Source organism: Garra rufa, chromosome 24, assembly GCF_049309525.1.
Source record: "Garra rufa chromosome 24, GarRuf1.0, whole genome shotgun sequence".
In the NCBI taxonomy this organism is placed as follows: domain Eukaryota; kingdom Metazoa; phylum Chordata; class Actinopteri; order Cypriniformes; family Cyprinidae; genus Garra; species Garra rufa.
Genome location: NC_133384.1, coordinates 23108874 through 23134242, shown reverse-complemented (window position 1 = coordinate 23134242; position 25369 = coordinate 23108874). Strand labels below are relative to the sequence as shown.

At 34.5% G+C, this 25369-nt stretch overlaps 3 protein-coding genes across 4 annotated transcripts in view; 1 reads left to right on the top strand and 2 right to left on the bottom strand.

Annotated features, from left to right (window-relative positions):
* Positions 1-10108, bottom strand: part of armc1 (armadillo repeat containing 1) — a 16955-nt gene extending 6847 nt beyond the window's left edge. Inside the window, exons 1-5 of one of the 2 annotated variants that reach the window (XM_073830748.1) lie at positions 9855-10108; positions 9044-9252; positions 6481-6572; positions 1767-1956; positions 1550-1666 (exon numbers count right to left, since the gene is read on the bottom strand). In XM_073830748.1, the coding sequence (XP_073686849.1) occupies positions 1550-1666; positions 1767-1956; positions 6481-6572; positions 9044-9205 (561 nt within the window). In that variant the 5' untranslated portion in view covers positions 9206-9252; positions 9855-10108. The remainder of the gene's footprint in view (positions 1-1549; positions 1667-1766; positions 1957-6480; positions 6573-9043; positions 9253-9854) is intronic. The other variant, XM_073830747.1, reaches the window with a different exon arrangement.
* A 1805-nt stretch (positions 10109-11913) lies between these two features.
* Positions 11914-19502, top strand: mtfr1 (mitochondrial fission regulator 1). Its single transcript, XM_073830919.1, has 8 exons — positions 11914-12001; positions 12473-12574; positions 12663-12764; positions 13549-13673; positions 13751-13977; positions 17023-17281; positions 17366-17534; positions 17609-19502. Exons 2-8 carry the CDS (start codon positions 12539-12541, stop codon positions 17654-17656), a joined length of 966 nt encoding a protein of 321 aa, XP_073687020.1. The 5' UTR covers positions 11914-12001; positions 12473-12538; the 3' UTR covers positions 17657-19502.
* Positions 19503-19651: 149 nt separating this feature from the next.
* pde7a (phosphodiesterase 7A) overlaps positions 19652-25369 on the bottom strand; it is a 45124-nt gene continuing 39406 nt past the window's right edge. The window contains exons 8-14 of the mRNA XM_073830571.1: positions 25298-25365; positions 25061-25192; positions 24829-24920; positions 23897-24041; positions 23596-23692; positions 23424-23504; positions 19652-21998 (exon numbers count right to left, since the gene is read on the bottom strand). Of these exons, the coding sequence (XP_073686672.1) occupies positions 21775-21998; positions 23424-23504; positions 23596-23692; positions 23897-24041; positions 24829-24920; positions 25061-25192; positions 25298-25365 (839 nt within the window). The 3' untranslated portion in view covers positions 19652-21774. The remainder of the gene's footprint in view (positions 21999-23423; positions 23505-23595; positions 23693-23896; positions 24042-24828; positions 24921-25060; positions 25193-25297; positions 25366-25369) is intronic.

Here is a 25369-nt window from a genome sequence, read left to right as displayed (position 1 = left end):
ATATATATATATATATATATAACAGAAATATTATTGTTAAGTTATTTTAAATAGTACATTTTAGTAACGTTTTCACCGTTTTTGCTATACTTTGGATCGAATAAATGCAGGCTTGGTGAGCAGTAGAGACTTCTTTAAAAAAAACATTAAAAATCTTTTGCCTGGTAGTGTATGTGATTAAAAACACAGTATTACTTATTGGAATTTAAAATACCTGCTAAATTATTCTTGTTCCTGCTAATTAACATTTTTAATATATTTTAAAATCTAATTTATTCCTGTAATGCAAAGCTGAATTTTCAGCATCATTACTCCAGTCTTAAGTGTCACATGATGCATCAGAAATCTTTTTAACATGCTGACTTGCTGCTCAAGAATCATTTCGTATTATTATCAATGTTGAAAGCAGTTGTGCAGTTAATATTTTTGTGGAAACCATGACACATTTTTTTCAGGATTCTTTGATGACTATAAATTTTAAAAGAACTGCATTTATTTGAAATAGAAATCTTTTATAGCACTATAAATGCTGTTAGTCCCTTTTGAAGTAAAAGTGTGTTTTAAAGCTTTATTAAAAACACAAAAAGCAAGTCACTTCTTAAAATTGTAATAAAATACAAAACTACATATTCAACATTAGCCATGTTAACTCTTAGATATTGTGCCTTAAAGTATTAATTCACTTTCAAGACAAAAATTTACAGATAATGTACCCAACCCCCTTGTCATCCAAGATGTTCATGTCTTTCTTTCTTCAATCGTAAAGAATTTGTTTTTTGAGGAAATCTTTTCAGAATTTCTCTCCATATAATGGATATATATTGTGACCCCAAGTTTGAACTTCCAAAATTAAGTTTAAATGCAGCTTCAAAGGGCTCTAAAAGATCACAGTCGAGGAAGAAGGGTCTTATAGTCTGTGTAAACCGGGCCAATACTGTTAGGGTATTTTCGAAAAACTCCCATCTCATTTTTGTCTTCAACTTCATAATCATCCTACAATGCTGTTTTACCTTTTTTTGTAAAGGGCGTTTGATCTTCTTTGTATGTTCACTTTGTAAACACTAGGTCGGTACTTCTGTTGCGATGTAGGACAATTTTAAAGTTAGGGAAGAAAACGAGATGGGAGTTTTTCGTCATACCCTAACTGTTTTGACCCGGATTACACAGACTACGCATACACATCTCAGAAACGAGACAAGACAAGCATTTGAGGTTGAAAAGTATATAAATTGTCAAAATGTTATATAATCGATCGTTACGCTTGATAAGACCCTACTTCCTTGGCTGAGATCGTTTAGACCCTTTGAAGCTGCATTTAAACTGCATTTTGGAAGTTCAAACTCGGGGGTACCATACATATCCATTATATGGAGAGAAATCCTGAAATGTTTTCCTCAAAAAACAATTTCTTTACGACTGAAGAAAGAAAGACATGAACGTCTTGGATGACAAGGGGTGAGTACATTATCTGTAAATTTTTGTTCTGAAAGTGAACTAATCCTTTAAGTCTGCAAATGATCATATGAATTATTCTAGCCTATAAACTCACCTCTGCCTTCAAGTCTGAACGGATCCTTACCACACATCTCTTCACAGCCATCTGGAAGGTAAAGCTGATGACACCTTTGATCTTTAGCAGGGCTTCCTCACAAAGACTCCTCCGAGCCTGACATAAACAAATTGTCAAATTGCGCAGAACCGAATATCTTCACCTCCATATGCTCCTATTAAACAGGTTCCATTACAAGCTGTTTGACTGCACTTACTGAATCATCAAGCCCGTCGATCTGAAGCACCACCGTTTTGGCCCGTTTGTTTGTTGCGCCCAGAAAAAACTGTGCTTTTCTTCGGCATGAGGCGGATGCTTCTGCCTGTTCGCCCTCCGCGCTGTTGGAGTTCTGCAGGATCTCGTAGATCTCAGAGGCTAGCAGCTTGGTCTCGCCTGGCGACGTGCCCCTAGTGAAACACATCACAGATCACTGTAGAATTCACAACAGATGAAAAACGGAACAATAACGGCTACTGTTGATGAACAAAGAAATAATTGAGCAAATATGGTCGTCTAGGCTTGTTAAAAGATCATGTATTGCACATTTCAGTACTTGTCGGTGCTGATATTTGAAAAGGTCATCACTCCAGCAGACAAGGGGACACAACATAGATCTGCACAGGGGGGAGAAAATCTGCCGGCATGAGAGCTGGAGAAAAGTCACTCTGATGGAGCTTGAACCAGCTAACCTTTAGTACATACAATATTGTGATTTATCTAGAGTCAGGCATTCCATATGGTTTATTATCACAAGTAAGCATAAATGCATATTGACCTTAACTAAATTAATTTTGAAAATAAAGAGATGCATCATAATAAGAGGAGACTTAATATACTTTTACTGTATTTTAATAATACTGTTTTGAAGACAAAACAAAATGTAAAAATATTAATTTATGTTTTAACGCCATATCGGCAACATTTTCTTGAGTAACAACAATAGTATTGATAAAAATCATATAGAATCTTTTGATTAAATCAATGATAAAAATTCAACAAGGAAAAACCTTTTTAAAAATGTCTTTTAATACATTTTCTGAGTAAAATTGGACATTCTATTTAATTTTTTTTTTTGAGACATTGCCCATTAGACAAGAAGAAATTAGATATAAAACTAACTTTTTTTCTTTTATATATTAACAGCCTTATATTGCTGCAAATTTTCTAAATACATCCAAAATACAGCCAGGAAATTGTCTAATCTTCAGAATATTTAGTTTTTTTGTTTTTATATTATATTCTAGATTAGAAAAAGACAAATTTGCAATGCCTAATTGGTCAAACTGTTCTCTCTCCCCACTTCATGAATAAGTCCTAAACAAATAAAATAAAATATTTTAAAATTTTCTTTTATATACTAATAGCCTTATTAAGCTACAAATCTTCTAAATACATCCAAAATCCAGCCAGGAAATAGTTTAGTTTTAGTTTGTTAGTTATATATATAAGACATAAAAATGCCTAACTGTCAAACTGGCATCACTTTCCCTTTCAATAAATATGAATGAGTGCGTCTTGAACAAATAAAATAAGATAAAATAAAATTAAACTTTCTGGGGAGGTTGGCAAGAACAAATATAAAACAAACTTTTTTTCTTTTGCAAATTAAGTCTTATCGTGCTGCAAATTTTCTAAATGCATCCAATAACCAGCCAAGATTTTGTCTAATATTCAGCATATTTATTTTTATTTTATTTTATTTTATATATCTAGATTTAAAAAAAAGACTAATTTGTAGGGCTGGGCAATTTGGCTTAGAATCAAAATCTCGATTAATTGAACATTTTAACCCGATTACGATTAATGAACGATTATTTTATTTATTAATAAAATTATATTTAATTATATTTATATAATATTTATTTTTTTGCCCTCATAGTTCACTGACAAGTTTTGTACAGTAAATTTGCTCACATATTACAAGCGAGAGATTTTTGGATGAAGGGTGCATTACTTGATTTTAAAATAATTGAAGGAAACACACTATCTACAATCTATGATTATTAATTGAAATCAGTGTTGAACAACTGAAATTAAAGCAAGCATTGCTTAAAACGAAAAGTCAAATTTTTCTTAAATTAGTGAAAATAAATAACTTGCACTATTGGAAACAAAATAAATAATTTTCAATGTTTTTCATATTAAAAGTAGAAAATAAGCAATATCTCCTCTAAATAAAATTACCCTTGTATATCCTGTAAATACTTTTTACTGTATAAATACTGTTTAAGCTCTCCATCGACATGTCGGCGGAATAACGGAACGGAGCGCTTGTGTTTTTTAAAGGGAAAGTAATTGAAATAATCTTCCTGGAAAAATTTTAACGATTATAGGTTCTGAATGTCGATTTCGATTATTTTTCGATTAATCGCCCAGCCCTACTAATTTGCTACAAAAATTACAAACTACAAAAATATGCAATTTTCTCATGTACATTTCTTGATAACAGGTAGCTGTAGATGATGGGCCCTTGTTAAATATATGAACACAAATTGACAAAAATGATGCACACAGGTTACACAGTGGCACATCTTAACCCGCTTTCCTCTTCTGATGGGGAAAAAAATACTTAAATAACTAACCAGAAGTTAGTAAGAATTTGTATTTAGCCAATCAGACATTTGGTCAATAACTATAGTCAAGTGACCTGTTCATTTAATAAGGTTAAAAAAGACAACAGTTTATTAACATCAGCTTTTGAGGTCAGGCGTGACATCAGGATCTTGATATATGCCCTACAGGCGCTAATGGGGGAGACGCAACGCTGCCATCACTCATGCAGAGTTACAGGAACGGACATCTGCTCGCTGGCATATCTGAGCTGCCAGACCTCAAGCTTTCCATGTACACCTGAGGGAATGCTGACGGCATCTACATAGATATTTATCAACCGACACGGTCAATAGCTAGTATGAGTGAGAAAACACCAAACATTCATCAAGCAAACTTTAATCTGAGCATTAGCATAGCTTATTTTTGAGCTCTGGCTTCTCATCAGGGGGGATGAAGGATTCCTTCACTTCCCCAAGCCATAAAATTTAGCAGGCTGGGGCGATACACGACCTCTACCCAAAGTCGTGGTGCCGGAAATAGTGACGGGCAGCTTGTGGAACTGCAGGGCACTCCTTGATGGCGTCTGTACTAACTGAAGTGACTGGTGAATTGAAGGGGGCGGGCAGGGAGTCGCCCTGAGAGAAGGATACGCTGCTCTGTGCCAACCATTGGCACTTCTGTCGGTGAAGCTCCATGTAAACAGAAGGCACTCGCTGTCTAAAAGCCTGCAGACTTTCGCACTCGAAATATGCCTGAACTGCGGCGAATATACACACATACGTGGATCCTGGATTGCTACGCCTCTATACTTAGCCATGGGGTGTCAAAAACATGCAGTTGTATAAATATTTAAAGAAGCAGTTGGCATCTACAGTGCTGTTTGACATATGAGGTAAAAGAAAACATGGCTCAACAATACAGGCTTTTTCTGCAGTAAATTTAATTTGCACTGGCACAATTTGCTTCATTACAAAAAATAGGCATGAAAAGTTAAATTTACATATTATAAATAGTATATTTTAATAAATAAAAATCAATATTTAAATAAAATCTAATAATAATAATAATAATAATAATAATAATAAATATATATACACACACAAAATAAAATTATATTTAAGCTTTAATTGCTACAATATATATATACTAAAAAACACTGCAATAAATTCTATTAATAATAATTGTATTTATAAAGATATTATAATATTCAAATTGAATTTTTTATATTATAATATTTTTATTATTATTATTAATTTTTAAATATTTATATTTACATTTATTAACAATTAATTTGATGTTTTTAATGAAACTGCAATAATGTAGCTAAATGGCATCTATAAAGTTATAAAGAATTTCTACAAACAGCCAAAATATACAATAGCCGGCTAAATAACATCATAATTTGTGAAATTTACAAAAGTTTTGGGTCAGTAATATTTTAAAATAAGTGTCTTATGACCAGCAAATTTGCATTTTTAAAAAAAGAAAAATAGTAAAAGTAGTAATACTCTTTAAAGTTTAATTTTAAATTTGTTGTTCTAATATGCAGATTTAGTATGCAAAAACTATTATTTTTTTTATTTTTATTAACAATTTTTATTATATTTTTTTTACATTTAATAATAATAATATTACTATAATAATTTTTATTAGTATAAAATCTATTTGTTTAAAACTAATCAATATAAATGTATTATTTTGATTATTAATTCAGTTTTATTAATACTGAAATCGTATGAATATCAAATATAATATCACCTGGGATATTGCTTAATTATTTACTTTTTGGAATCTTTGATGAAAAGTTGATGAAAAGTTTAAATGAACAACATTTCTTTCAAAACATCTTTACTGTCGCTTTTAATAATTTTAATGCATATTTGCTAAATAAAAGTAATAATTTCATCAAAAAAAATATGGCCCTAAACTCTCTCAAGCCATTCTTACTTTTAAGCCCCGACTTTATTTTCCTTTTTTTTTGTCAGGTAAATGTATAAGAAATCTATATTGCTTAACCAATATTCTAAATATAGCCACTAAATATGAACTCCTCAATGTCTATAGCAGTCTCTGGCATCTTAGACTGACCTCTACTGGACATTAACCCACGACGAGCAAAACAAATGCTATCGGGCACTACATCAGGTTGCTTGACAGTTCACATTACACTTCAACGGCAAGTTTGCATCATCTCTTCCATTTAGCTTCAAAACAGACAAATCCACTTACGACAGGACGACCTTTATCCTGCGCTTAAAATCTGCCCACCACACACATTCACTTCAACTAAAGCAGCAGGATGAGGTTTTTCTGCGGGAAAGTGCAAAGCGAGCTCGTGTTGCCTTCATTTTTGTGGCAGCGTGACGGGAGCGACTTACTTCTGCATGACGTTCTGCAGGCTCAGCATCATTCCCAGCTCGCCCTTCATCTTCTCCCTGTTGGCGCGGCATTCTGCCAGGTAGCGCACCGCCTGGAAGGACACAAAGCCATTAAGGGTCACGCAGGGCCATTACAGAGGCAAACCGCCAGGCACCACTGTGATAACAAATCCGTTAACAGAACACCAAGAACTACTTTGGTCAGAGTTACTGTGTGTGTGTGTGTGTGTGTGTGTGTGTGTGTGTGTGTGTGTGTGTGTGTGTGTGTGTGTGTGTGTGAAAAAATGTGTGTTATTCCAGTATTGTCCAAATGCCGCCACAGGTGTGATGTCCTTCTGAAAGAGGTAAAATATAAAGTGGCGACCAAAAAAATTAGGGCATACTGAAATTCTTGGGTGCAAAATCTAATTTCAACCTGTGAGTTCTAGGATTTAAAAAAATCAGTTTATGCACTACTTTTAAGTCACTAATTAAATAAAGAATATTTATGACGCTGGCCATATCAGCTGCTGATTGTCATATATTCTTGCTTCCACTGAAGAACAAGATACTCTGGAACATTCTCAAATCATGATGGAGAACTTGGATCATGGCCAGACATCTCTGTCCATTTTAGAGGAAGGTGAAAGACTTTCTGGTCTGCCTTCATAGTGGGACATTCCTGTAGAACCGGGGTCGTCAACTGCCCAGCAAGCAATTTTTGGTCTAAAAGACGTCTATTAGCCGTGAAAACACAGCCCAGACGTCTAGGCTAATACAAGTTTGTATTTGGGCTGTCAGTGAAAATTTAATAGACGTCTAAACATATCCCAATATTAGACTAGTCATCAATTAAAAAATTTAAAAAAAAAAAATTAAACCACAAAACCTTGTAAACGCTGCTGCGTTTGCTTACAGGATGGAATATCATACATCTAACTAGTTATTTTGCTAAAAAAAATGACATGCAACCAAATTCAAGGTTATTTGGGCTGGAAGTGGGTTACACATAGCCGGACTATATCGGGTTTATAGTTAACCCAGACGGTGAAATGACGACTATTGCTTGCTGGGTGGCGTCAAGATGCGTCCATGCGGACCGTGAAAGCTTTTGACATAATTAAATAAAAAAATGCTAATAAATAAATTTATATCAAGCACATCAGGGTCAACGTTTGGGTGCAATCTTCCGCGCAGTGATGAAAGCAGAGATCGGCGAATTGCGTACAGACAGATGTAGCTTTCAGTGAATGAAAAACGTTGATGGAAAACGCATTATGTTGGGGCTACGTCGCAAAATATTGTAAATATATCTTTTTATACTGTATTTTTATACATATTTATGTTTTAAACCATGAAGGTGAGCCAATGGATATCACACAAGCAAAGTGAAAACTGCGCAATATGTTAAAGTGAAAGTAAAAACAGCGCTTTAAGCATCTGACGTGCACATTCTCTCAGAGACAATGATAGACGAATATACTTCATATGCTGATATTAATTTACTTCCCTAATATTTCTCGTGCGCCGAACATAGTAGGGAAAAAATAAAATGAAACATATTTTGTGTAGGCTAGGTTGTTTTTGAAAGTCGGTGTTTAAAATAAAGCTCTTAATTTTCATTGATGACTATTGTTAGGGGTTAAGAAAGTCTTAATTATGATTTCGGGTTGTCTTAAATTGGGGACTAAAAGGCAAGAATTACCTTACAATTATTACTATTAATAATAATAATAAATTACTATTATTATTATTATTATTATTATTATAAATCATACTTTGATAGTTTTTCTTTGATATTCATTTGTTTTAAACAAATGATAAGTTATTAACAAATCTATTTGTATGAAAAAATGTAATAATTTTATTAATTATTTTATACATTATATTAATATAGACTATAACAACAAGCTGGAAAACAAAGATGTCTGGGTGTCTTTGTGTTGAGCTTATGTAGTAACCCTTTCATTGCTGTAACCCTTAAATCCAGACTGCCAGAGCACTACTGTAAATCCATGTCCCCGCTGTGCATTGTTTTCCTGAGGTCACCAGGGTAGCGATTGCGCCGTTGGCTTGTGCCCTTCATCGCTGCTTGCAGCTATATTTGTTGTTGTTCTTGTTACCAAATCTATTTGCTTGAAACAAATAAATGTCAATAATGTCTGAAATATCAATATCAAATATAATAACCTGGAAACTGGAAAAATGTGTGAAGGTGTAATTCAATAATTTGACATTAGAGCATGGAAATTCTACATTAGTAAATGCTGTCTATTATGCTTTATATTGGGATATCTACTTTGAACGCTTACAGTAAACTATAAATATAACACCCACAAGATTTCCCAGAAAAATGGAAAAACTGTAGCTATCAAAACATTACTGTTTGTTTGTTTGTTTGAGAATATCGACATAAGTATTATAATAAATGTTCTTACTGGAACACGAACATTATCATCATCTAGTTCATAAAGGCTCATAATTTAAACCTTAACTACCACTATTGCTAACATGGTAGTAAACATCTTGCAGGTCACCATCTGCACAAGCTTTGACTGCAAATGTCTCACAAACAGAATCTCACCAATAGCGCAGAGTAGACGACTTGTGGATTGGGGTGGTCAAAGAAGAGAATGAGGCCTGATAAACAACCTTGATCTTCAACAATAGCTCGCCTGTTGAGGGGGTCAGCAGCTAAGTCCCTCAGCTGATTCACCACAGCCAAGGCATCAGGCTCCCCGCTCATGGTGCTCCCACACCAAGGGCCATGCACATCAAAGACACAGATCTTAGCTGAGAGGGAAGAAAAATAACAACTGGGTTATTTTGATACCATAGAGCATGTTGCCAATGACAGATAATACACAAAACTGTATTACATAAAACTGATCATTTGAAAATGTTTGTAATAAGAATCAGAGATTTATTGACTGACGGTCAATATACAATTACACATACAATTACAATTACAGATGATCTCTATACACGTGGCTTATTATTGGCTTTCATAGTGAACTGAATGACCCATGATGGTCATGTCTGATTCACATAGAACATAGCATTACGAGGCCTTTAAATGGGGCCTGTGCTAACCGGCTAACATTAACACGGCATCACAAGACAATGACAATCTGTGTTTTCATATTAGACATAAAACAGCATGTAAAAGCAAACATTTGCCTCTGATTTCTCATTCATATTTAGTCTACAGACATCAATACATAGATCCGAATGCCTTTCTATGAACAAAACAATGCCAGCACGCAAAAAGAGACAGGCATAATCTATATCTATCAGGACGCATAGAAATATACACCTGTATGAAGCCAAATAACAGTAATAAATGTATAATCACAGTGTTTGATTCTTATATCCGTGGTATTTGTATTGTTAACCTTGTGTGTGTGTTGTGGCACTGTTGTCCACGCATAACCTTACAGCAAACACGCCCAGGACGGCTCCTCGCTTCAGATGATCCTGTCCAGACAACCGTTCAAACCCGCTGACAAATAAAATGCTGATGGATACGCAATCGGATGTAGCTCGTGTAATAACGACGATAGTGAATATGGTTAAAAGTCTCTATGACAGCTGTTCTGGTCGGGTATATTTGGCCATTATCTGCGGAGCTTTTAGCACCCTTTACAACACTTCCTGGAATTAGACAGACTGATTGGAGGATGTGGACTATGACGCCTTGCGTTCTTGACCAATTAGAAAGGGTTTTACTAAAAGACAACGTTAATTTCTCATGATACAATATAAACGAGTATAAAAACAAATTATAGACTTATTTCAAACTATTTCCTGAACTAAGACTTACTTAAGTATTAAGTAGTAAGTAAGTAAACAATCGTACTTTCTCTTTAAAATGTAGACTAGCAGATAAAAATGGTCTAGTTCTCAAAAAACATTATTTAAATAATGTTAAATAATACATATTTATTATTATTATTTATTATTTATAAATATCTCATTTATTCTCAAATTAAATCTATTAATACTGTCCAAAAACCTTTGACTGCTAACGTTACCAGTCAAATGTTTTTGGACAGTAAGTTTTTTTTTAAAGAAATCTCTATTTTATTTTATTGATCAAAAGTACAGCAAAAGCAGTAATATTGTGAAATATTTTTACTATTTAAAATAACTGTTTTCTATTTTAATCTATTTTTAAAATGTAATTTATTCCTGTGTTCAAAGCTAAATTTTCAGCGTCATTACTCCAGTCTTCAGTGTTGTCAAATGCTGCAAATGGATCCGCACGTCTCAGTCTGACTCCTTGTGACAAGTGTCACATGATCCTTCAGAAATCATTCTAATAAGCTGATTTGCTGTTCAAGAAACAATTTTATTTTAAATAATATTCAACACAGTTGAGTACATTTATTCAGGATTCTTTGATGAATAGAAACATCCAAAGATCAGCGTTTATCTGAGAAAAAAACAGCAACTTTTGTAACAAAGCTTGGAGTCAGTAGGCAATAGTTTTTGTTTTTTTGTTTTTGGAAAGAAATTAATACTTACATTTAGCAAGGATGCTTTAAATTGATCAAAAGTGATGATAAAGGCATTTATAATGTTACAAAAGATTTCTATTTCAGATAAATGCTGTTCTTCTGAACCTTCTTCATCAAAGAAACCTGAACAAAAATCTGCTCAGCTGTTTTCAACATAATAATAATAATACATGTTTTTTGAGCAGCATATCAGAATATTAGAATAATTTCTGAAGGATTATGTAAGTGGAGTAATGATTCATCTTAAAAATTAAGTTTTGAAACCACAGGAACAAATTTAATTTTAAAATATATTCAAATAGAAATCAGTTATTTTAAATATTTCAAAATTGTACTGTTTTTGCAGTACTTTGGATAAAAAAACGCAGGCGTGGTGAGCAGAAGAGACTTTTTTTTTAAAAACATAAAAAAATCTCAAATATATGTATGTAATGACAATGTTATGTGGAAAAACAGGAGAAACGTGTATTAGTTTCTCATTGTGCATTTTTTATATTCAGACTGTACAATTAATATAACAATAGAAAGGCGAAGCAAAAGCAAATCAAATAATCAAAGTTTTCCGTCTTTTTTGTTGTTTGATAATCTATTCAGTATGAGTATTCAATATTGTTCAGCTTCCTATAAAACACTGGTTAATTTTTTTTATTTATGAATATAAAACAAAATTAAATAATTTACATAAAACTCATTTTTTTTAACGGTCATCGTCATCCAAACACCAATCGCGTCCGAAATATAGCAAATCCTTTCCATGGAAGCATTCCACGAGCCTAGCCTCGTGTATCTGAGTCATAACTTACTTATGATTGGCCAGTTTTATTGTCAATCCATCATTCTAAACCAATGGTTGACTCCGTATCCTTATTGTTGGAATATTCTCAAAACCTATTGGCCAATACTGTTAAGTTCCGCCCTTCTTCCCAAACGCCTGCTCCCGCACTGTGGTGGTAACCGCTGGATAGCGTTAGCATAGCACAGTCGGGATCATACTGGAAGTCTGTCACACTACAGTTTATTGGGTAAGACATCTATAATTTCTTGTAATATCCTATTAGAAATCGTGACAACTTTTGTAAACCACTAAGAACACGTTTATTACAACACCGAAACAGTAACGCTTTGGTTTTAGCGCCTTTTAACCTTTGACAAAGTTTGTAGACAGTTTGCTAGTCCTCTGTTTGCGGTATCTATTAGTGACAAATACTGACTCATGTGTTTCATTAAAGAAACTAGTAGAAAAATGTTTGGTACTTCAGTGTTTTCTGGCAAATGTCAAAGTGAACAACATCACGTTGAACAATGGCTGTTTGCCACATAATAATTGTCAGGAAAATATGAAAATATGTTTGTGTAAGATGCTCTTCTGCAATGTATGACTGACAAGTTTACAGGGATCATAATGTTTTTTAATGTGGAAAACCAGGGTACTATTTTTAAGATAAGATGTTAAATATGAGTGTAAAAGTAATTTTAACATTGTTTTTGCTTAGGTTTTGATTTGAACATGACCTAACAGATCCTTAATGATGAGTCAAGTCTGTGAGTGAAGTTACAAGATGACTGGAAATCATAGACGGATAGAGATGGACCTGGTAAGTCCATACACAGGATTATATGTCCAGTTCTTGCGATTCACTAATCTTGTGATTGGAAGAATGTTCATATTTATGTCTCTTTTAGGCTATTGGATTATCATCAAAGTCTTATGGGTCATCCAGGAGTATTGTCCGAAGAATTGCCACAAATCTTCCCTTGTCGCCCTGCCCTCGTGTTCATTTTCAGGTAATATCTCAGTCTTTGTTCATTCAAATGTGTCACAATGTATATTTCAACACTATTTTGTACACACATTTGTATTTGGAGTGCCTGTTATAATTTTTGTAATATGCAGTTTTGTATTTCTATTTTAGTATTTTTAGGTGGTCTTCATTCATTTTTATTCCATTATTATCACCTTTATTGCATTTTTGCCTTTCAAAACCTTTAACACTCTCCATCTTTGGCTTTCGTTTTTCCATTTCTCCCATATCATCATATTTCTGTCCTGTTCTGTTTTGATTTCATCATTGTGCTGACAATAAACAATCATGAATCACGGGGCCAGGTTTCCGCTCACAATATCTAATCTAGCCTTTTTCTACCGTCTAACCTTCAAAACGAAAGTATGATGACATTAAACCACCTTGAAACTTTTATTACTGTCTGTTTTTTTCTTCTCTGCCCTTCCTTCCAGCTGTCCTGTATGTCAGGAATGCAGCATGTCTGCTTTAGGTCAGTTCTCAGGTTTATTGTTGAAAAATGGCAAGAGCTCTAAATACTTGTTTTTCTGACATTAATATTGATTTCCTCTTTATAAATGTCCTGAAAGACATTGTAATGTTCTAATTGCTTCATTAATCGCTAGGCGATGTTTAAACCGGTTTCCTTGGTGCTGTTTACTTTGCCGTGGCTGTGAAAACATTTGCCGCTTGTTCTGCTGTTGTCTTTCTGACATGGTTTGAGTGTTGTGCCCTGAGCAGGTGTTGTAATTATTAACTTTCCTTTAACCTGTCTTTGGGACGTGTAGCTTCATCCATTCAATGCAGGAGCGAGTTTCCTCAACAATTCAACTGGACAAAATGGACTTGTGGCCACACTTGCTGATGTGGGCTGGATGGACAGAGAAGACAGCGATGGCGCTGGGAGAAATAGGTGAGAATATTTCTGAATTGATTTATACAATATAAATTTGAATGTGGTAATTATTATGTTTGTATGTGTATGTCCAGGTTTGCGGCGGATTCTGGGTTGTTTTTCCGTACCCAGCAATGCAGGCCCTTGAGACGTCGGCGGTCATTACCCAGCTTGCACGAGGCTGAACCTGCGCCACAGAGCCAGACGATCATCAACGATGAAGCCATTCAGAAAATCAGTGCTCTGGAGACTGAGCTGGCCAAACTCAGAGCACAAATCGCACAGATCGTTCAAGCACAGGAGCAAAGCGTTCAGTCCACAGGTTAGTGCAATGCTACTTTAGTAGTATTTGTATATGCTATTTTAGCATTTTGAAGTAGCTTTTATTTTTATATTTGTGGTTTACATTTTCATTTCTAGTTTAAAAAGGTTTTAAATCTATGGAAGCCCGTTTCCGCCACTGAATAAAAAATTTCATAATTCCGACTTTTTATCTCACAATTCTGACTTTTTTCTCAGAATTGTGAGACTTGCTAAACTTGCTATTGTGAATTATAAAGTCAGAATTGCGAGATGTAAACTCACAACTGAGTTTATATCTCACAATTCTGATTTAGTAACTCGCAATTGCGTGTTATAAAGTCACAATTGCGAGATATAAACTTGCAATTCTGAAAACACATCAGTCTTTTTTTATTCCCTCAAAAATGGACTTTACAACTTGCATTTGTGAGTTAATATCTCACAATTCTGAATTTTTGCGAGGGGGAAAAAAGTCACAATTGCGATTATTTCTTATAACTGTGAGTTTATATTACGCAATTCCGAGGAAAAAAGTCAGAATTGTGAGTTTATATCTTGCAATTCTGAGAAAAAAAAAGTCTGAATGTTTTTGTTTAAAACTCGCAATACTCAATTTTTCTCACAATTGTGAGGTTTATATCACACAATTCAGAAAAAATGTCAGAATTGTGAGTTTATATCTTGCAATTCTGAGAAAAAAGTCAGAATTGTGAGGGGAAAAAAGTCAGAATTGCAAGTTTTTTTTATTTTTAAAACTCACAATTCTGATTTTTTTTTTCCACAATTGTGAGGTTAATATCACAAAATTATGGAAAAAAGTCAGAATTGTGAGTTTATATCTTGCAATTCTGAGGGGAAAAAAAGTCAGAATGGCAAAAGGGAACAAAAAAAGTCTGAATGTTTTTGTTTAAAACTCGCAATACTCAATTTTTCTCACAATTGTGAGGTTTATAGCACACAATTCAGAAAAAAAGTCAGAATTGTGAGTTTATATCTTGCAATTCTGACTTTGTAATTCGCAATTGCAAGTTGATATCTCTCAATTCTGAGAAAAAAGTCAGAATTGTGAGGGGAAAAAAGTCAGAATTGCAAGTTTTTATTTTTAAAACTCACAATTCTGACTTTCTTCTCATAATTGTGATATTTTTTTCTCACAATTGTGAGGTTAATATCACAAAATTACGGAAAAAGTCAGAATTGTGAGTTTATATCTTGCAATTCTGACTTTATAACTTGCAATTACGAGTTTGTATCTCACAATTTGAATAAAAAGTCAGAATTGTGAGTTTTTATCTTGCTATTCTGAGGGAAAAAAGTCAGAATGGCAAAAAGAACAAAAAAAGTCAATGTTTTTGTTTAAAACTCGCAATACTCAATTTTTCTCACAATTGTGAGGTTTATATCGCACAATTCAGAAAAAAAGTCAGAATTATGAGTTTATATCTTGCAATTCTGACTTTGTAATTCGCAATTGCAAGTTTATATCTCTCAATTCTGAGAAAAAAGTCAGAATTGTGAGGGGAAAAAAGTCAGAATTGAGATATAAACTTGCATTTGCGAGGGAAAAAAGTCAGAATTGCAAGTTTTTTTTTATTTTTAAAACTCACAATTCTGAGGTTTATATCACAAAATTCTGGGAAAAAGTCAGAATTGTAAGTTTATATTTTGCAATTCTGAGGAAAAAATTGCAATACTCAACTTTTTTCATAATTGTGAGGTTTATATCACACAATTCAGAAAAGTCAGAATTATGAGTTTATATCTTGCAATTTTGACTTTGTAATTCGCAATTGCAAGTTTATATCTCTCAATTCTGAGAAAAAAGTCAGAATTGCGATTATAAACTTGCATTTGCAAGGGGAAAAAAGTCAGAATTATGAGGGGGGAAAAGTCAGAATTGAGATATAAACTTGCATTTGCGAGGGAAAAAAGTCAGAGGTTTTTCTCTTTAAAGCTCACAATTCTGACTTTTTTTCTCACAATTGTGAGGTTTATATCAGAAAATTACAAGAAAAACTATTATGAGTTTATATCTCACAATTCGGATAAAAAGTCAGAATTGTGATATAAACGTGCATTTGCAACAGAAAGTCTAATTCACAAGTTTATATCTTTCACGTCAGGGAAAAAAGTTAGAATTGCTAGTTTGTGTCACACAATTCTGAGAAAAAAAAATCAAATTGAGAAAAAAGTCACAATATCCTTTTATAAATGTTTTATTCAGTGGCGGAAACTGGCTTCCATATAAATCAGAGCAAAAGATCTTAAATTCATAAAGTAATGGCAATAAGTGTTGCATGCATTGCAACTTATTAAAAATTAACTTCCTTGAATCAAGATACATTTACTAGAGATGCAAAGTGAAGATATGAATTTTTGTTTTCTAAGAAATTTATCAAAATTAAGTGCTGTAAACAAGAACAAATGTCTGTCAATGTGTACGAAAAATAAACTTGTTCTCCCTTGAAAAGGCGATTTTTTGACTCTACAGGCATATTTGTTCTCGTTTAAATTATAAACTCAATTTATTATGATCAAATTATCCATAAATTAAGTTTTAGTTTTTTTTTTCTTTATTTCAATTAACAAAAAGTCATTTAGTAAATTTGTTATATTAAAAACAACACCTGTTAGTTGTTCTTTATGGTCCCAAATATATACCACAGTAATGTTAAGCATGTACAACATGCTATATAAAAAAAGCACTCTATACTAACAGTATAAAATGTATTTTCTGCCTTATTTTGTTAGACCACATTAGATGGCAAAAGGAAATCATTTCAAATATTCAACTGATGTTGTGAAGTAAAAACATGTTCTCTTTTAGGTTCATAAATGCTTCTCATTTCACGTGTGTTGCTTTTGCAAACACTGGCGTTTCTTCATCTCAGCATGTAAACTCACGAGTAAACAAACTGAGCCAATTTGGAGAGAAATAATACACATGGAAGTTATTTAAATGCAAAACCAAAAACCCGCAATTCACAAGCGTGAATTACACCGTGGATGTCGCACTGATAAATTCGCTATTATATTTAAAGTCACAATTTGTGTGTTGTTTTAGCTCCAGCGCCAGGTGGTCCCCCTGTACCTCAAGCTCCACCAATGGCTCCAATTCCACCTCCGCCGCCTCCACCACCCCCTCCGTGTCCCGCCCCCGGCATGCAGAGAAGCTATTCTGCCATTGACCTCATCCGAGAACGGCGTGGAAAAAAGGGAGAACAGAAAACAGAACTAGACTCGGCACCTAAAAAGCCAGAGATTCCCAACATGCTAGACGTATTGAAAGACATGGGGAAAGTAAAGCTCCGCTCAGTTAAAAGGTAAATGTTATAGTGCTTCATCTGGACTGCAATGGCATACAAAGCTCATCATAAAACACTCACCATTTATTCTTTTGTTCCCAGTCATCAAGATGACACAAAACCAAAACCTGTTGAGCCAACAGACGCTGCGGCATTAATCGCAGAAGCCCTAAAACGCAAATTCGCCTACCGCTATCGAAATGACAGCGAATGTGACGGCAACTTTAACTTGCCGGCTCCTGAAAATAAACCCCATGTAGAAACACCTCTGGTAAGAGAAATCACTTAAAAAATAAAGATATTGTCTTGGCGTTGCAGTCATTAATTGTGATTTTTTTTTTGCAGTTTGGACAGCACATGTTAAAATCAACTGGAAGGAGGAAACTGCACTAGGATGGAGCAGCTCATCTGAGCAGGTTAATGTAGTTAACCTGATGACTTCTAATTTTCAATAACTGGCTAACTTTTCCTGTTAGCCCTCAAAATGTTAGTGTTCGTTGAGGTGAGCACTCAAATGCCAAACTCTATCCAGCCAATCTGGTTTCCCTATTTTGCACAAAGTTTCTTTCTATGAATACATCTTTTACCACAGCCAGTTCTATTACTAATGCCAGTTACACACTTTTTGTTGAGTTTTATGTGTTTTATGTATGATTTTATATGTGGATTTATTTGGATCTGTTGAAGGAAGGTCAACAGTTGTAGTGCAAGTATTCAACCTTGTTGGGTTCCTCTCTTTTGAAGGGATAACGCTTAACGAAAACACCAAAGTGTATGGATTGTTCTTTATCAGTAGTTTAATGTGTATTTTAACACCTGTTTGCACAGTTGTCTAAATCAAAGGTACAATTAATAGTTGCTAGAAATCTTTCCTTTTTTGGAACTTCAGGTGTTTCTTTCATGTATAGAAGCCTGTTTCCACCACTAAATAAAGAATAAAAAAAAATAAGAGGTAATTGTGACATCATCAATTCTGATATTTTTCTCACAATTTACTTTTTAAAACATTTTTCCTCACAATTGTGATAAACTCACAAATCTGAGGGGGAAAAAAGACAAACTCGCAATTCTTAAATTTCTATCTCACAATTCTGATCTAAAAACTCCCAATTGCATGATCTAAAATAGAAATTCTGAGAAAAGTCACATTTTGAATTGTGCGTTTATCTCAATTCTGACTCTCAATTGAGTTTCAAAAATACCTTTTTTTTTTTTTTTTTAATTGGGTGGTGAAAATGGGCTTCTGTAGTCATGTGACCACTATAGCAATTATGAACCACACGTTTGTGCTGTTAGTATTGAGAGCTAATTTAAAATCCTTTTTAGGTTGTAATTTATTATTTCGGAACATTTCCATGATATGGTTCTTGAAGTAATTTAGTTATTTAACCAGTTTGATAAATGACTTGAATAATGTAGTTTTGTTTGTCTATGACACATCAAGCTTGCTAACTCTAGTCCAGTGCCATTTAATTAGACTTCAGTCTATCATTAGAATTGTGTGACAGTGTTTATACCTTTTAAAAGGTTTGTATTTTTGCACATATACCTAAATATCTGCTGTGCACCTAAAATCAGTGCATTTGCATTCTACTACAGTACATGATTTCTCATTTCAAAGATTTATAAGGGTTAGCACATAGAAACAGTACCTCAGAATTGAATTGTAGGTTTTATTGTAAATTGTGATAATTTATCTAAATGGGTTCATTTTATTTCACGCTACAGAACCGTTTTGAATGGACTTTTATTTCTTGAATAAACCTAAAACTGTCAATCCCTCTTTTCATTTCTGTAATGTGTCTTTTTCAACATATTCCTCCCATAATTAAAGGATTAGTTCACTAGTTCACACTAGAAAAAAAATTCCGGGTAATTTACTCACCCCTGTGTCATCCAAGATGTTTGTTTATTTCTTTCTTCAGTCGAAAAGATATGAAGGTTTTTGAAGAAAACATTTCAGGATTTTTCTCCATACAGTGGACTTCAATGGTGGCCAATGGGTTAAAAGTTGAAAGTTGTGACTTTTCCAATGTGATTACGCAAGTGCAAGATGAGGATTTGTGGTTAAAAAGTATATACATTGTAATTTGTTTTAGAAAATGACCAATCATTTCACTAGATAAGACCTGTATTCAGGGTTCCTACAGATACTGTAAAATGAAATTTCAGGACTATCAAGGACTTTTCCAGCACTACGTTTTAGATTTTCAAGAACTTCAATCACAGATCTCACTTATCAAACAATGTCTTCTCTTTTAAATTAAAACCACAGTTAATTTTCTTATGGATTTGTATGTGTGTATACTACTACTTTTAATTTTTTTCTGCGTGGTTTAATAATAATAATAATAATAAAAAAAAAGATTTGTGAAACCACTGCAAAATCCTGATCTGAAATAAGCACTCTGAAGTCCCGAACTAAATCAAATAATCAGTAAACCTGCTCTGAAGTTCTGATCTAAAACAAAGGATGCACATATATGTGAAGTCCTGATCTAAATCAAATGATTTGTGATCTGATGTCCCAATCAGAATTAAATGATTCATGAACCTGCTCCAAAGTTTCAATCTAAATCAAATGATTCGTAAACCCGCTGCGAAGTCCCAATCTGAATGAAATGATTCACATATATGCAATGTCCCAATTTAAATCAAATGATTCACCATGTGCTTTTTAAAATCGTTACAAGCAATGTCGAAATTCAGGAATGCCTCTTCAGGAATATTGCTATTTTCAAGGGTTTTCCAGGCCTTAAATTTCAAAAAGTCAAATTCAAGTACTTCAAACACTTTGTACGAATCCTCAGCTGAAATTGGCCACCATTGAAGTCCACTATATGGAGAAAAACCCTGGAATGTTTTCTTTAAAAACCTTAATTTCTTTGAAGAAAGACATGAAGGTGAACTAATCCTTCAAGTTCATACAGAACAGCATAAGCTCGCGGCATCCGGTAGAGAAACATTTTGTGAAGTTTTATTCATCAAAAATGCAACTGCAACAAGTATGTATCAAAAGGTTATACGGCAAAGCCTTTACAAAATGGCTTGACACATAGGTCGTCTCCCCAAAATGGCTGTTACAACAAACTGTAAACAGTTTTTTTTTTTTTTCTTAAATCAACAGTCTTACAGCACTTACAACAAAAATACAAATCACCTAAAATAAAGCACCTCTTCTCTTTGAACATTAAGAGAAGCACAAAAAAAATAACTGTCCGTTCTGTACAGAATCCAAAACAATTCACAAAAAAATGGAATGTTCAATGTTAAAAATCAAATCATTAAACCAATTCTCCTTATATTAAAAAAAAAAAAAAGTTCTCCACGACAAAAAAAAAAAGGCAAAGGGTCAGACAGTGCACTAAATGGACAATGTGATGTTTTAAAATGAAACGAAAGCTGGTTTGGTCACTTAGCTTTGTGCATAGTTTTAAGGCATTGTGTATGACGAGAGTGGCTTCGAGACATTCTGAGAAGGACTTCTTATCTTTCTTTACAAAATACAGAGGGGAGAGAGAGAGAAAAGAGGGGTGGTGGCTACCTACAAAAGGCACCTTTACTTCCTTGTTTCTCCCAAATAAGCAGGTCGGTGAAACCCTGAGCAAAATCCATGGAGAGTCCGCTACAAGATCCTTCTTCCATGGTCGAAAGGGTTCATCTCTGCCACCTTTCACGAAGCGACGTTCCTTCAACACGTTGTCTGAAATACAGGGGAGAGAAAGAGATGCAAATGGAGCACAAATGGCATTCGTATGGCATCTGACGCGTCCCACCGGCGGGGTTGCGGTCCGACAGATTTCGTTGATCATCAGCAGTAGGTTTCCAAAACAAAATGTACAAGTGGTTCTTCACATCTGTGCTTCAAAGGCAATAATCACAGAACTAACAAGATTCAGTTAGAAAACAACATGTGTAAACAGTCTTCAGAGGCAGCAAAAGGACTGGGCTCTTCACATTTGTATTTTTGTACACAAGGAGGAAGATTGATTTGCAGAAGCACTGGCACACGCTCACATACAAGCACACACTCGCACGCATTCGGTTTCACACGTTGTCTCTTGGTGCGGTTGTAAAAACCTCTCCTTTAAATACTCAAGGTGTTTCGAACGACTCTCAGAGCAATTCAAATGTTTCAAATTGGCACTTTAAAGCCATAGGAGGGGGTTCCTTCTCACCCCACGTTCCCTTACGGTCTACTCAAAGCGTCCGAGTTGAATTAGTAACGCCCGAAAGAAAAAAACTAAACAAATAAGGTTAAATAAATACATCACAATAATTAAAAAGAAAACATTGCAGCAGTAGCCAAATGAGGTATCTATGTATTGCTCTACGTCGAAGGGTAAAGGAGCGTTTAAAATTAAATAAATTAAATCGACGAACGAACAAACGAAAACCAAGGAAACGAATCATCAGTGGTTGGGTTGGAGATTGGGTGGCGAGCAACTCAAATGTGACGTTAAGATGTTTGGCTGAGGGCAGCAGAGGTGTTCTGCGAGCGCTGGGGTGTGTCATGACTCTTGGCTTCCCTGAGATAAGGCTCTGGAGCTGGGCTCTTCTGTGGCTCGGCCAGGCTCGGATTCTCCGTCCTCGGAGCTCCCCGACGCCTCGGGCTCCATGGCGCTCCAACTGGCCTTGTTCAGGCCCAAATGGCCGAGCATGGTCTGAGAGAGCCGTGTGTCCGAAAAACGCGCCCACTCGGCAAACAGAGGCTCCACCACGTAAGTCATGAAACCTGGTGGCAGAATAAGAGAATGAGAAACCATGCTTACATGTTTTAAAAGAAAAACGATTTTTGTCTACACTGGCTTTTCACTGCATTTCAGAAATGGTCTCCATCTATGGAGGATTAAATTAAAACAGGGATGTTTAGTTCACTTTCAGAACAGAAATGTACAGATAATGTACTCACCCCCTTGACATCCAAGATGTTCATGTCTTTCTTTCTTCAGTCGTAAGGAAATTATGTTTTTTGAGGAAAACATTTCAGGATTTCTCTCCATATAATGGACTTCTATGGTGCCGCCGAGTTTTAACTTCTAAAATGCAGCTTCAAAGGGCTCTAAACGATCACAGCCGGGAAAAGAAGGGTCTTATCTAGCAAAACGATGGGTTATTTTCTTAAAAAAAAAAAAAAAAAAAAAAGACAAATTATATACTTTTTAAATCTCAAAAGCTCAGCAAGACAAGCATTTGAAGTAAAAAAAGTATATAAATTGTAAATGTTTTTAGAAAATAACCGATCGTTTTACTAGATAAGACCCTTGATAACTAGATGAGCCCTCTAAAGGTGCATTTAAACTGCATTTTGGAAGTTCAAACTCGGGGGCACCATAGAAGTCCATTATATGGAGAGAAATCCTGAAATGTTTTCCTCAAAAAACACCATTTCTTCACGACTGAAGAAAGAAAGACATGAACATTTTAGATGACAAGGGAAGTGAACTACTCCTTTAAGAGAAGTAACCGTAATAAAATGGACTGTTATTCCTTGGGGTGTAAAAGTATTCTTTATTTCTTTTTGAACTTTAATGGTAACTTTTCTCAAATGAGCCTTCAAATTGAGACAAAACACGGTTGTCAAGAATAGGCAGAGAGAATGTGGGAAGCCACCCCATCGCTTTCAAAAGTCTATGTTTTGGTCGGTTTACACTGAAACGCCAACCCTGAAGTTTGTAAACTAAAACAGGGTCTGCAGCGTTATCGAAAATCTGTTTTTAAGAGTCGAAAACACCCAAGTGGTGTATACAACAGGCGTGATCAAAGCAAAAAATATGCATTTTAAAACGAAAACGCACTAGTGTAAATATAGCCAGAAGTAGACATCACTCAGAACTTAATTGTAATAATTGATCGTAATTGATTAAAATGTAATGATGACATTATTCTTATACCCTCCATTGACAGCACTGGTCCTACCATGGTCAAGGCCCAATAAGGTTGTAAGGACATCGATAAAATAGTCCATGTGACATCGGTGGCTCAACCGTAATTTTTCAAAGCTACGAGAATACTTTTTGTGGACCCTTGCTGTCTATGAAGGGTCAGAGAGTTCTCAGATTTCATTAGAAATATCTTAATTTGTGTTCCGAAGATGAAAAAAAGGTCTTACGGATTTAAATCAATATATTTATATGTATGAGAAAATTCTGGTTCTTACCAATTTGAACACTGGCTATGGTGTTGGCTTCACTATCACACAGTGGACTGATTTCAAGTTTATGCTTCTTTTCAATGTCACCTAAATAAGAAGATAACAAAACACGGATAAGCTTTCGAACACTGAACTAATAGCACACGTATAAAAAACCATCATCATGAGAACTGGCTACCTTGGTGGAAGAATTCCTCTGTGACCTTCTCACTCCACTGTTTGCTGAGCTCCCACGGTCTACATGGGTTACAGATATCTGCACACTTCAGGGCCATCTGGAATACACGTGGATTTGTTTTTAAGTGTCAAAAGTGTCTGTCTTTATTTAAAAACATGGTGTGAAGTCCCTTCCACATTTAAAACGGGACACTGCAAACTTCAAGTACATTAAATTCAGCATTATAATGGCCAATAAAAAAAATGTAGAGAAAAGTGTAAGCTAGTAGTAGTGAAATTAATATTGAATTGCAAATTCCCACCTGCAGAACGAAATGTCGATGAGAAGCGTGTCCTAAACACAAGTTGTTTTCATCCAGATGTGTCCTGAACCGGGACAGGTACTCATTCTGTCGGCTGATATCTGTGGCCAGAATGAGTGATCCCAGCTGCCTCTCTATACTCAGACTGTTAGAGACAACAATTACAGTCAGCAAATCATAACAGAGGTCTTTTACGTAAAGAAGTCTTAAAGAGACAGTACAGAAAAATAAATGCTTTTTTAATACAAAAAGAGGTAATAATATATACGTATAATATATGTGTATATATATAAATATGTGTGTGTGTGTGTATATATATATATATATATATATACACACATATATCAGTTTCATATAATTTTGTATCACACGTTTTCTGAAATGTAGAATTATATACATTAAAGTTGAAGATTTTTACAGAAGGGAATTTATTTATTGAATTTAATAATAAATTCGAAATCTTTTTGTTACTCCATAAATCAGAAAATACTGTCAAGAGTCAGAAAAAAACATGTTCACCGTGTTTTTTTTTTCCTTTTAATATATGATAATATATTATCTGTTTTATTTTTCCCTAATTAAGTTGGAAATGCTGTAAAAGTGACAAATGTCATAAACAGATGTTGTGAATTGTCTCTCTTTGCAATACAATTTTTTTAATAAATTGATAAAATGATGATTATGATAATGTTATATAATATTAAAATATATAAGTTATCATTTGTAGCGTAATATATTATAACATAAAAAAACAAAGGGTTAGTTCAGCTAAAAATGAAAATTAGCCACTCCAATTGGATTCGTCTGAAAAAAGAAAGTCATATACACCTAGGATGCCTTAAGGGTGAGTAAATCATGGGCTAATTTTAATTTTTGGGTGAACTATCCCTTTAAATGCTGTAAGACAATGAAAAAGAAATGGAGATACTAACCTGTCTTCCGCAGGAAGATGGGAAAAGAGTTCAGTCTCTCTGAGCAGACCTACTGCAGACCTCCAGTGATGGTTCTCCAGAACTGAGGTATTCTACCGAGCGACACAAACACACACATGTACATCAGTGCTGATTGACTTTGACATGTGTACAAATACAGTAATTTACTTAGTACATAAGGAGGATTGTGGAGCTAATTATGTGCTTAAATCCCGTTGGATGGTGTACTAACCCGGTACAAAGCTGCAAGGTAATGGTTGGTTTTGATGAGGAAAGGCTGGTTGACTCCAGGGTGGTCCAGATCGTGTGTGGCTGCGGCCAGCAATCCTAAGAGGATATCGAATGATGTGAGGGACTGGGCGAGCTGGAAATAAACACACACACACACACACACACACACACACACACTGTAAGTCTACACGTAATCATTACAAGTGAATTACGGTACATTTAATAAAGGGATATTCACCTTGGGTTCTCTCAGGTAACAGTGCATGGCCTGGGTGACATCAGCAGCATGGACTGCATTATGGTAAGGGTT